At 40.7% G+C, this 13,014-nt stretch overlaps 1 protein-coding gene across 1 annotated transcript in view; it reads right to left on the reverse strand.

Moving 5' to 3' along the window:
* Window positions 1-758: 758 nt before the first annotated feature.
* The window catches only part of LOC310749076 (thrombospondin type-1 domain-containing protein 4-like), a gene marked incomplete at its 3' end in the record, with an annotated part of 127,974 nt that continues 115,718 nt past the window's right edge, over window positions 759-13,014 (reverse strand). Inside the window, exons 6-7 of the mRNA XM_083585478.1 lie at window positions 11,428-11,527; window positions 759-859 (exon numbers count right to left, since the gene is read on the reverse strand). Coding sequence (XP_083441604.1) covers window positions 759-859; window positions 11,428-11,527 — 201 coding nt within the window. The remainder of the gene's footprint in view (window positions 860-11,427; window positions 11,528-13,014) is intronic.

Raw genomic sequence — 13,014 nt, forward strand, 5'->3', positions numbered from 1 at the left:
TCCTGGCTGATCTTAACAGTCAGTTGGGGCAATACCCGAGAATGCTCTCCTTAATGTCTTTGAATCTCAAGTTGTTCAGGGCACTTTACACAAAAATTAGCACCTTGAATTGGACCTCTCAGCTCACTGGCAGCCAGTGTGGAGATTGAAGATCAGGGTAATATGATCCCCACCCCTCGCCATCTGTGAATAACTGAGAAGCGGCATTCTGCACCAGCTGCAGATTCCAGGCTGTCTTCAAGGCTACCCCCACATGGAGTGCAACTGTAGTAGTCTATACAGGAGGCAATTAGTGCCTTTGATCTGAACCAGTAGAATTCTTCTTACGACAGTATGTAAAGACAGGAGGTGTCTCCCATGCGCATGTAGGCTCTCTCTTCAGACATTCAAACCAATATGTATACGTCAAGGGTAGAACATGCTGCCAGCATGCTGCTCCCCACCCCAAAGATGTGCTAGTTTTACACAGGTCAAAGTTTCACACAGATCACAGATGTGACCCACAATGTCCTCCATGTCCTTAAAAGCCCTGACTTGGCACTTGGGTGATTTATGAAAGAGGTCCAGCGGACTGAGAGAACGTGATGAGATGCATTGTTTTCCTCCCTGCCTGAGGTTGACAGATCACAATGGGCCATGCTGTTTTTCTTAAACACATTTCAGCTGCGTTTATAAGAGGATAGGAAGAGAGGCCTTAACAATATGGAAGCATCCTTACATTCAGAAGGGCAATATATATATATATATATTAATCAGGGTTAGGAGTGAATATTTGACAAAAATCCATAGCTGATCTGTTCTCTCTCTATGTGTGTTCTCTGAAAGCACAGAGGAAGGGGGCCTCTCCTGATCTGGTCTGCTGGTAAGAGGAAAAGTACCATAACTTCCTGCCAATAATAAGAGAGGTAGTTGATTTGTATTGCTTGTCAGCAGGTATCTAATATTAACCTGCAAGTGTTTTTACACATCCTTGGAGGAAACTCTGTAAGAATATATTACTGCAGGGGCTTCAGAAATGTACACTCAAGCCCTGCCAATGCTTTGCAAAGAGAAAATAATCAACATCTATATCGTACCTTTTAATTAAATCTGTTTCTAAGCAAATAGGTCAGCCATGAGGCTTTAAAAGCAATCCGAGTCTCAAACACACTGACTTCCAACATTTATTCCTCAAACAGACTGTATTGCATAGCACAGTTTGATTGCACTTTTTGTACAGCGCCTTAAAAAATTGATTTTATAAGGCATTAAACAAACAAACAAACAAACAAACAAACAAACAAACTGATTGTAAAAATACAGGGACAATATACCTAGCACCAGTTTCACAACTGAGAGTAGTCAATCAGCCAAACCATTGCACACTAGGTTACCAGTATTTGTATCGAAAGAATCATGGAGTTGGGAGGGATCTTATAGGTCATCTTGTCAAAGGTCCCATTTGCACCATACATTTAAAGCACCATGATACCACTTTAAAAAGTTGTGGCTTACCTCAAAGAATCCTGGGAGCTGTAGTTTGTTAAGAGTGCTGGAAGCTGTTTGGAGACCCCTGTTCCCAGGGCCAGCCCATGCATGAGCAGAAGGAGGCAGCTGCCACAGGCAGAAGTATTCAGAGGCTGCCTCTGCCAGAGTGATCCCCCACCACTGCTGGAGAAGTAGCCGTGGCAGCTTCCAGGTTCCAGTGAGATCCTGCAAATGCCCACAAGATCGCACAGAGGCCTCACGAGATCTCGCCAGAAGCTGCAGCCGCCTGACCCTGGTAAGCAAGGCTTGGTCAGGGGTGGCAAGGGGGCAGGCAGCACGCACCCAGGGTGGCTCGTTCCCATTTCACCTCACATGGCGAAACAGGATGCCCCCACCCCCCCGCTTGTTTCCCTAGCAGAGCTACACTTCTTAGAATGGTTCAACCCCCCTTCCCAGAGCAATCTGGAAACTGTAACTCTGTGATGGGAACGGAGAACTCCTAAAAAGCTCTCAGCTCCCTGAACAAACTACTGTTCCCTGTATTCTTTGGGAGTGCTAAAGTGGTATGAAATGGATGGTTGGGCTTTGGCTCCACTCCCTGCTTCATGCAGGAAGCCCAGAGCTGGCGTATCCATATCAGATGGTTGCCCAGCTTCTGCTTGAAGGTCTCCAACAAAGAGAGCCCACCATGACCCCTCCAGGATCCCACTGCCAAAGTGATTGTACTGTTGAGACATTTCTCCTGACATTCAGCTGAAATCTCTCCTCCAGTTACTTAAGCCCATCAGATCCACACTATTGTCATTGGGCAACAGAGAATATGTCTCTTGGCTCTTTCATGAAATAGCCCCTCAATATATTTGAATAGTGATGGGGTGAACACCCTGCATTTGGGCTCAGAAAGCCAAAGAGGTCCTATTTTAAGGAGTGACCTCTAAAATATCACACCCATGTTAATCCACTGCACTAAAAAATACCCCAAATGAAGAGTCCTGTTAATCTTGAAGATTAACATATTTGGTGTGGCAGAAGGGGAGACTTCCGGGGTCGGCGCCATCGGTAATGGCGGATTCCCTGTAACTTTGAGGGATTCAGCTCTGCGGAAAACGGGTCTTGCCGCTACAGCGAAGCGGGGACCCTTCAAAAAACCACAGGCGGGTGAAGCCTGTGATCGTGGGACTCGGCGGGCACCTTCAGCGCCCCCCCAATTTGCAAAGGAACCCGGCTACGGGCTCCGGAGCGAAACGGGGTGAGCGGCGCCGTGCTGAGAGTCAATTGCTTCTTCTGTGGAGTGAAGCCGCACAGCTGTTGCCGGAGAGCGCTGACTTTTTTCCTGTGACAATTCGGCTATCAAAACAACTACCCGTGAGTAGGTTAAAGCTAAAGATTTGAAAATAAGGGAAGAAAAAGTTCTAATTTGGTACCGAAGCGGGAAGGCTTAAACAGGAAGTCCGCCTTCCGTTTCTTGTAAACAGATTAAAGCAAAGAACTCCTAAGCTAAGACTTGGAAAATCGTTTGAAAAGGACTTAATCCTAACATCAATACAAGAGATCTTCCTCCCTGAGCTGCAGGAGAGGGGAGGGAAAAGGGAGAAGTATTTTTTCCTGCAAAAAGAGAGGAAAGGAAACAAAGACCACCGCTTAATGCCTAGGAACGGGCTGTCAATGGGCAATAAGATTGCCGCATTGTGAATCGCGCTGTTTATGGACAATGTAACTTTTTGACAGCTAACTCTGCAAGGGAGATACTTTGTTTTTGACTGGTTTCTCCGGACTCTAAGGTAACTGTAAATTAACTGAAATTGAAACTGTTGCTTATTTTGTTAAATGGGGGACTTGGAAGAGTTATTTTAATGCAACAAGTATTGACTGTTACTGTGTCCCCCTAGAGGAACTTTGAAATTGTTACAACTGGCCAGGGAATTTTCCACTTTAAACTGGCCAGGGGAATTTTCCATTTCAAAACAAACTCCGGCCGTGGGATCGACCTTGAGCTTCAGATAAAGTGTTATGGCAGACTCGCTTCAAGAAAAAACAACAAGGTCTGGTAAATCGTGGCAGCAGCGAAGAGCATCAGCATCTGGCCCTTCTGTACCACCAGGGGCAGCATCTGTTCAAGCTAAGTCAAAAGGAATGGCATCTGAAGATGTTTTAGCTTTGGCATTAGGTAAAATCAATGAATCTTTGGAAAAACTAAGTAAACAAGTAGCTGAAGCAACAACTAAAATTGACCAAAATACTACAAGCATCAATAACCTGGGACAGAAGGTGAACTCTAACACAGAATCTATTGAGAAATTGCTACAGGAATCTACTTTGACCCGAAAGACAGCTGAAGAAGCAAAGGAAAAAGCAGTGGCTGTAGAGGAGAAGATACCACCGATATGTAGGCAACTTGAGGACCACAGGTCGATGTTGTCTATGATTGAATTGAAGGAAAAACAAACAAATTTAAGGATCAGGGCCGTACCTGAACTTGAGAAAGACAAATTAAGTGACTTTCTTATGCAGGAATTTGCAGACTTTTGGAACCTAGATTTAGAGAATCAAGATTTCAAGATAGTAAGTGCTTTTAGGCTTGGAGGGGGGGGGGAACAGGGTGAGAGACTGTTTGATTACCCTCCGAACAAAAGAGGAGAGAGATAAAATATTGAGTCTGCATTTTCAGAAGACCTTGGAAATACATCAATCAAGAGTGGAGATATTTATAGACATTCCGAAATACCTTCTGGATCTTAGATCTAACTACGGAGATCTGGTTGCCCTGCTGAGAAGCAATAGAATTGTTTTCAGGTGGGAATTCCCCCAAGGCCTATCTTTTAGTTTCAAAGGAAGAAAGATAAAAATATGATCAGTGGATGATAAAGAAAGATTTTTGAAAGATCACGGAGAAGACCTGCAGAAAGAATCTGTAGAAGAGCCAAGAGCACTAAAACCAGGAATACTAGACATAGCATCACTACCTTTGGATTGGACAACTCAGAGAAAGTGATACCACTGACAGAACAAGAACAATTACTGGGTGCAGTTGGAGGAAAAGTAAAGTAACTATGCCATGGCTCTGCAACTATTAAGTTGGAACATTAATGGTTTTAACTCCCCGCAGAAAAGGAAAAAAGTCTTTCATTTATTGAAAAAGGAACAATTGGACTTGATTTGTTTACAGGAAACACATGTGATAAGACTACATAGAAAAGTATTGATCAATAAAAGATTGGGCCAAGAGTTTATTTCATCGGACAAGGTTAAAAAAAGAGGAGTAGTGATTTATGCAAAAGAGAGCCTATCACTGAAATTTATTTTTAAAGATGATCAAGGAAGATTTGTGGCAATTGAAATTCAAACACAAGGAGAGAAATTTTTGATAGTAGGAGTTTATGCACCAAATGAGGGGAAATCTGATTTTTTTAAAAAGTTGCATGAGACATTGCTGGACTATTTGGACTACAACATCATCATGATGGGAGATATGAATGGAGTGGTATCTACCAATATGGACAAGGCACAGAGACAGGTAGTCACTAAGGACGGCAGACTACCAAAAACCTTTTTTGGGATGACTGACAATATGGACTTAATTGACATTTGGAGAACAAAGAATCCCTTGGGTAGAGAGGGAACTTTCTTCTCTGAAGCCAAAATGACATGGACAAGAATTGACCAAATTTGGATAACTAGAGGACTGGCTCCTAAGACTAGAAAAGTGGAAATTTGCCCTAAAACTTGCTCCGACCATAATGCTGTGAAAATGGACATGAAACTAACACCAATTGGCTCCTTCAGATGGAGGATGAATGACACCTTGTTTAGAGACGAAGAGGTTACCAAGAAGGCCCAAAAAACTTTGAGAGACTACTTTGAGATAAATATGAATACTACCATTGAAAAAAGAGTAATCTGGGACGCAAGCGAAGCGGTTATGAGGGGGTTTCTGATTCAACAGAATGCAATAAAGAAGAGAACTCAAAATGAGAAAAAAGATAAAATTCTGGAGAAAATAAAAGAGGGTGAGAAGAAATTGAGAGCGAAACCAAAGTCACAAGAGATTCTGAGAGAAATAAAGTTATATCAAGTCCAATATATGAAAATGGTGAATCAGGAAATAGAATGGAAAATTAAACAGATGAGACAAAGGACATTTGAATCGGCTAATAAATGTGGGAAACTGTTAGCCTGGCAAATGAAAAAAAAGACAAAAACTGAACACCATTACAAATTTGGAAGTGGAAGGAAAGAATATACAGAATCCAGTGGAAATTAGAAAATGTTTCCAGAGGTACTTTAAACAGTTATATACACAAGGGCCACAGAAAGAGATTGATATAGATAAATTTTTAAAAACAAATGGATTACAAAAAATCTCTCAAGAAAACAAGTTAATGTTGAACTATAAAATAACAGAACAGGAGGTAGAAGGTGCCATCCAGAATATGCAGCTGGGCAAATCTCCAGGGCCGGATGGGTTAACTTCAAAATACTATAGATCTTTGAAAGATTGGATAATTAAACCACTAAAGGAAGTTTGTAATGAAATTTTGGAGGGGGGAAAAGCACCAGAGTCGTGGAAGGAAGCTTACATTACACTTATACCGAAAACTGAGTCTGAAAAGACACAACTTAAGAACTACCCCCCCATATCCCTGCTTAACGTGGATTACAAAATTTTTGCAGATATTTTGGCTAAAAGATTAAAAAAAGTATTAGTGGAAGAGATGCATAAAGACCAAGCTGGCTTTCTCCCGGGTAGACATCTGTCTGACAACACAAGAAATATAATTAACATTTTGGAAAAACTGCAAGTGAACATTAATACTAAAGCAGTTTTAATATTCGTAGACGCGGAGAAAGCTTTTGACAATATTTCTTGGAGTTTTATGACGAAAAATCTTCAGGGGATGGGGGTTGGTCAAGGTTTTGAAAATGGTATAGGTGCAATTTATTCAGAACAAAAGGCTAAACTAATTGTTAACAACGTGGTGACAGAGGAATTTAAGATAGAGAAAGGGACACGACAAGGTTGCCCAATTTCCCCATTGCTTTTTATTTCGGTCCTGGAGGTTTTGCTAAATATGATCAGAAGGGACCAACTGGTTAAAGGTATACAGGTCGGAGCCAAACAGTACAAATTGAAAGCTTTTGCAGATGATTTAGTACTGACATTACAGGAGCCAGAATCTAGTACTAAAAGAGTATTGGAACTGATTCAAGAATTTGGTCAAGTGGCAGGATTTAAGTTGAACAAGTTGAAAACTAAGGTTCTCGAGAAAAATCTAACACCGATTGAGAAAGAGAGGTTTCAGAAGGAGACAGGCTTAACAGTGGTTAAGAAAGTAAAATACCTGGGGGTTAACATGACCGCTAAGAACTTAAATTTATTTAAAGATAATTATGAAAAATGTTGGTCAGAAGTGAAAAAGGATCTAGAAATATGGTCAAATTTGAAGCTTTCCTTGCTAGGCCGTATTGCTGCTATAAAGATGAATGTATTGCCAAGAATGTTGTTTTTGTTTCAATCATTGCAAATTTTGGACAAAATGGACTGTTTCAAGAAGTGGCAGAGAGATATTTCTAGATTTGTCTGGCAGGGCAAGAAGCCCAGAATAAAATTTAAAATATTAACCGATGCAAAGGAAAGAGGTGGATTTGCCCTGCCAGACCTTAAACTTTATTATGAATCAGCAGCATTTTGCTGGCTGAAACAATGGCTGCTTCTTGACAACACAGACATTTTGGATTTAGAAGGTTTCAATAACGTTTTTGGGTGGCATGCATATCTGTGGTATGACAAGGTTAAAGCACATAAAGCATTTAAAAACCATATTGTCAGGAAAGCATTGTTTAATGTCTGGATAAGATATAAAGATTTACTTGAAAATAAAACCCCAAGGTGGCTATCACCAATGGAAGCGAAGGCTCAGAAAAAGCTCAATATGGAGGCCAAATGGCCGAAATATTGGGAGATTTTGGAACAAGAAGGAGAAAAACTGAAATTGCTGAGTTTTGAGAAACTTACAGATAAAGTGCGAGATTGGCTTCATTATTATCAAATAAGGGAGGCTTACAATCTGGACAAGAAAATTGGCTTCCAGGTGGAAAAATCAAAATTGAAAACAGAACTGTTAGATCCCAAAACTAAGATTTTATCAAGAATGTATAACTTGCTGTTGAAATGGAACACTCAGGATGAAACGGTGAAATCTGCTATGATTAAATGGGCACAAGATGTTGGACATAACATCATGTTGGCTGACTGGGAACAGTTGTGGACCACAGGTATGAAATTTACGGCATGTAATGCCTTAAGAGAGAATATTATGAAAATGATATACAGGTGGTACATGACACCAGTCAAGCTTGCAAAAATCTATCATTTGCCCGACAATAAATGTTGGAAATGTAAAGAAAATGAAGGTACATTCTTTCACCTCTGGTGGACGTGCCCAAGGATTAAGGCTTTCTGGGAGATGATTTATAATGAAATGCGATCGACTAATGGCGGATTCCCTCCGAGCTCCGGAGGGAATCTGCTCAGTAGGGGACGGGTCCTGCCGCGGCGACGACGCGGGGACCCTCAGAAACCACAGGTGCTGAAGCCTGTGGACCTGGTGACTCGGCGGGCACCATTTGCGCCCCCCCGACCCGCGAAGGAGCCTTTTTAAAGGCTCCGGAACGGGGGACAGGGAGTGGCGCGGTGCTGTGAGTCGACTGCTTCCCCTACGGAGTGAAGCCGCATGCCATGGTCGGAGAGCGCTGACTTCTTCCTTTGAACATTTGGACTAAAAGTAACAACCCGTGAGTAATACGGAAATTGGACTTGAAATTTCTTTTTTGGATTTGGCACAAGCGGGGAAGGCGCAAAGAGGAAGTCCGTCTCCCCGTTTTGTAAACATTTTAAAGCAAGGACTAGATAACTAAGGTTGAGAGAACACCTTCTTCTTGAGAGGATAAAAGTAATTAATTTCACGTTTTGGCAGTATAAGTGAATTTGCTGGAGGATAAGAGCTAATTTTGAGAGTGGAACTGTCACCCCCCCCCCAGGACCCGGGAGCGATCCGTGAGAGAGCCTGTTGAAGAGACATAGAAGATTTTGACAGCTGTCAAACTAGCTGTCAAAGCTGGGGGGGGGGAAAGAGACTTTGTTTCTGTTGCCTCGGCTGGTTATATTTGTCACATTCAGGTAATAAATTGTTGAAAATAAAGAGAAAAAAGTTATTTTGACTTTTGGATTGGAACTGAAAGGAATACTAAGTAACCAGAACTCCTCTAGAGGGGGCTCTGGGACATTACAAGAATGGCTGTAAGTGGAAAAATACTGATTGAACTGGAAAAGACTTTTCTTCTTCTGGGAAAACTTCAAGAACAAAGCATTGTTTTGGCTATAAATGTTACAACATTGAATGAAAAAGTAAATAAACTTGCTGAAACTGGAAGGGACTTGACTCAAGTCTTTGTATCAGAACAAAAAGATTTTGTATCTGAGCTAAAAAAATTTGCAACTGAACAAGAAAAGAAATCTGAGAAATTTGAGAAAGTGGGGAAAGAGATACATGACAATTTAGAGGGAAAGGAAGGAGGAGCTATAATGCCGCAGATGATTAAGGAGAGCCAGAGGCCTGCTAAGATGGATATAAAGGAAAAGAAGAATGAGATTATGAAAATCTGGTTTGAATGGAAGAATGAGGAATGGAGAGATCTCCTCATGTGGAGATCTGAAGACTTATGGATTACAAACCTGACTAAAGTGGAAGCTGGAGTTTCTGGGACATTTGGACTTAAAAGAAGTAAGAAACAAGATTTGGACTACAATTTTAAATATGGAGGTCTGGCTGGAAGAAACATGGACCTTATTGGGGCAGAGCTTCTCCGAGATTTGGTGTTTAATATAAAGGACTACCAAAAAAACCGGCAGAGAGGAAATGAGAGAGACTTAAGAGCCTCGGATGTGAGGTCACCAGGCTGACACCAGATAGACTGATGGACATCTGTTGGAGCTTGAAACCGGGAAAGGTGGGGAGTGGGGTTTTGGGTATCCAAAGGCTGTACAATTATACTTTGTTTTTTTATATATATTTTGTTTTGTTACTTATATCAAAATGGGGAACTCGTGAAAGGGAATTGGGGTCGATCTTAGAAAAAGATATTAAGAATAAGTATTGATGCATAAAGATTGAGGTTTATGTTAAAACTGGTTAATCAAAAGGATTTAAATATAATAAGGTAAAATTTGGGGATAAGAACTTGCTGAACTAAAAATTGAATTGGAATACAAGAAGGGGAGGTGTGGGGAAGTCAAGGAAATATGTTATTGAAAGAAAGGAATGTAATTATATGTGTGTTTTTTTATTTATTTTTATTTATTTTTATTTTTTCTTTATTTTTTGAAAATTTCAATAAATATCTTTAAAAAAAAATATAATGAAATGAAAAAGGTATTTAAATATACCTTCCTGAAGAAACCAGAGGCCTTTCTCCTGGGCATGGTCGGCCAATTGGTGTTAAAGAAGGATAGAACTTTCTTTATGTATGCTACAACAGCAGCAAGAATACTCATTGCAAAGTATTGGAAGACACAAGATCTACCCACCCTGGAAGAATGGCAGGCGAAGGTGATAAACTATATGGAATTGGCGGAAATGACTGGCAGAATCCAAGACCAGGGAGAAGAGTCGGTGGAAGAAGATTGGAAGAAATTCAAAGACTATTTACAGAAACATTGCAAAATTAATGAATGTTAAAATGATGTCGGAATGAATTTAAGTGGTTTTAGCAGCAATGTTAAAAAGGAGTATGTAAAAGTGGATTGTTAATAGGTGAAAATGTAAAGCTATAATATATTAAGATAAAGAATTAAGATAAAAACAAAGAGGGAAAGGATTTGCTGAAGTAACCATTTGAACTGGAATACAAAAAAGGGAGGTGTGAGGAGGTCAGGGAAATGAAAGGCAAGATATGGAAAGATGGATTTACTTTTAACTGTTTTTATTTTTTCTGTATTTTGTACTTTTTGTTTCTTTTTTTATTTCTATTTCTTTTTTACTTTTGTAACTCTTTTTGAAACTTTAATAAATATCATTTAAAAAAATAATAATAATCCACTGCACTAAAAAATACCCCAAATGAAGAGTCCTGTTAATCTTGAAGATTAACACATTTGGTGTGGCAGAAGGTTTCATGGGCCTATAAATCAATAAGGACCATGTCAGAATATGTATCTAGGAAGTACAAGAGCTGGTGTTCAACTAAGTTCTGATCCATTCATTAGTCCAGGTCAGTTTGCATCCAGTTCCTTAGGTAGCCCTATTCAGCAGCTTCAGCCCTTGAAGGTGTCTTGTTGCAGGATGGTGACGGGGATGGGGAACCTCAGGTCTAGGGACCAAATTCAAGCCTCCAGGCTCCTCTATCCAACCCTCACGACTCCCCCCAGACCACACCTGCTTTCCTCAGGACACACCAATTGCCAGCCTGCTTTGTGCTCTCCTCCCAGTGTGCTTCTGGATGGGGTGTGTCCTTAAAGTGTTTAGATACCTCTCCCTTTCCTTGATGGAGAAATTTATATGGTGGAAGGGATGTAAAGCAAGACGCCACAGACTTTTGAGGCGGTGGTATGGCAGCCTGCTCGTATTCAAGACAAGAATGGCATCCCTTGTTCTACCTGCTTTTGCCTCTGCTTCCACCACCCCCCAGCAGGCCCTTTGGTTCCTCCCCCTTGCTTTAAAGTCTGCTGCAGGATATGCTGGGGGAGTGAAATGTTCCCCACTGGTTTCCACTGTTTTGTTTGAACTATTTATTCTGCTTTTATCTTGTGTTTTTATCTTGAGAACCTCCCTGAGAGGTTTTGGTGAAGGGTGGTATATAAATATTATAACAACAACAACACCAAAAAACCCACATCAGTTGAATATTGTGTGGCGGGACAGTGAAAGTCACACCATGTTGCCCAAAGGTAGAAACTTCCCTTACCTTCCGCAAAAGGTTCCCACTCATAGAATCTTCCCATAAAAGGCTTGTTGTTGTAGGAGGAGCACTGCAACTCTCTGATGTTTCTGTTCTCAGGACACGCCTGTCAAATAAGGAAGAATTAGATCAGAAACATGTGCAATTGACATGACTGCTGACATTCTCTCATGCATTAATGATAGATCACATCTGGAAGTGTGATCTCCAACAGAGGTGTAATCAATTATTTGTGAGATATCAATTTTGGTGCATCAGAGCCAGGGCTTCTTATACATATGGAAATTACAAACAGGCTACGCTAGTATTATGGGAAGGTTTGCTTATTTATTGGCTTTCAAAAACGTTCTCAGTATTATTGTTATGTGTTTTTATTTATATGGAAAAATCAGTAAAAACATTTTTTTAAATATGTTGGATTTCAAACGTACATATTCAGGAAAAAACATAATATCTCTTATATGTTTGCATGCAACTCAGTAAAGACAAAGGCAAGTCAAAGAAAATGCATAGTAAGATATCCTCTGTGACATAGAAACAACAATATGCCACAATATATTTAAGTTATGTACAGATTATGGGGCAATTTATTACAGGTCTTGGTGGCTACTGTGGATTTCTGTGTCTCCACCCCCACCCGCAGTTTCTTACTGTCTTGGAAAGCTGTAATCAGAGGCAAAGGGGAGGTTGGAAGTGGGGTGCTGCTTAACCCTTTCTACTCCTGCTATTTGTTTGTTAAGCCCGCCCACCAGCAGCAGCCATTTTCCCACTTGTAGGTGAAAAGTATTTGACCCTCAGCACATCTCTCAGTCTACCGCTTCTCTTCAAAGTAATTTACTAAAATGCATTTTGAAAACTACCTCTGCAGACCTGTCCATTGTTTGGAGCTTTTTGGCCAAGTGCCCTGAAAATGCCAGCACTCTCCCAGACACTTGTGAGTTCAGACTGGTTGGATACCTGCAAATGAGCACAGCTGTTCCAGACCTGTGCTGAGATGACACACGTTTGGAAAAGGAGCCACGTGGGTCACTTTCTAGCCAAAACAACCTCAAAAAGCAATTAGAGCCCTAAGTAAGTCCTTGCATGGTCTAGCTTGCATGGCCCTCTAGAATCTGGCAAAAAACGCTCCCCCCCCCCAGCCACTCTAGCTTTCCTGGATTTCCCCAGGTCAGGCATGGGTTTGCCGGCTTAACACTCATTAGGATTTCTGGAAACTAAATGCAAGGAGTGAAAGGGAGGAAAAAACCAGCTGATGTATCACTCGAGAAAAGTCCATCCTTCTGTGGAAATTATAAATTGGGTGGTCTTAGTCTTACTCTTATATTTCCCCCAATAATTTTGCTCAGCTACAACCTGCAGCTGACCAGCGGCATCCTGGCTCATGGAGGACCCCAGTATAAACTAGGAATGGGGGAGGGATTTGATTTGTTTTTTTTTTTATTATTATTAAATATTTATTGGTATTTTCGAAAAACACACAACAAACAAAAACAAAAAATAAACAAAATAAAAACAACACAAAAAAGCATATTCGAAACTAAACAGAAAAATAGAAAAAACACATACAGTTTCTGATACTTATTTTCCTCAACC

The sequence above is a fragment of the Podarcis filfolensis genome (assembly GCF_964270895.1).
Source record: "Podarcis filfolensis genome assembly, chromosome: 14".
NCBI lineage: Eukaryota > Metazoa > Chordata > Lepidosauria > Squamata > Lacertidae > Podarcis > Podarcis filfolensis.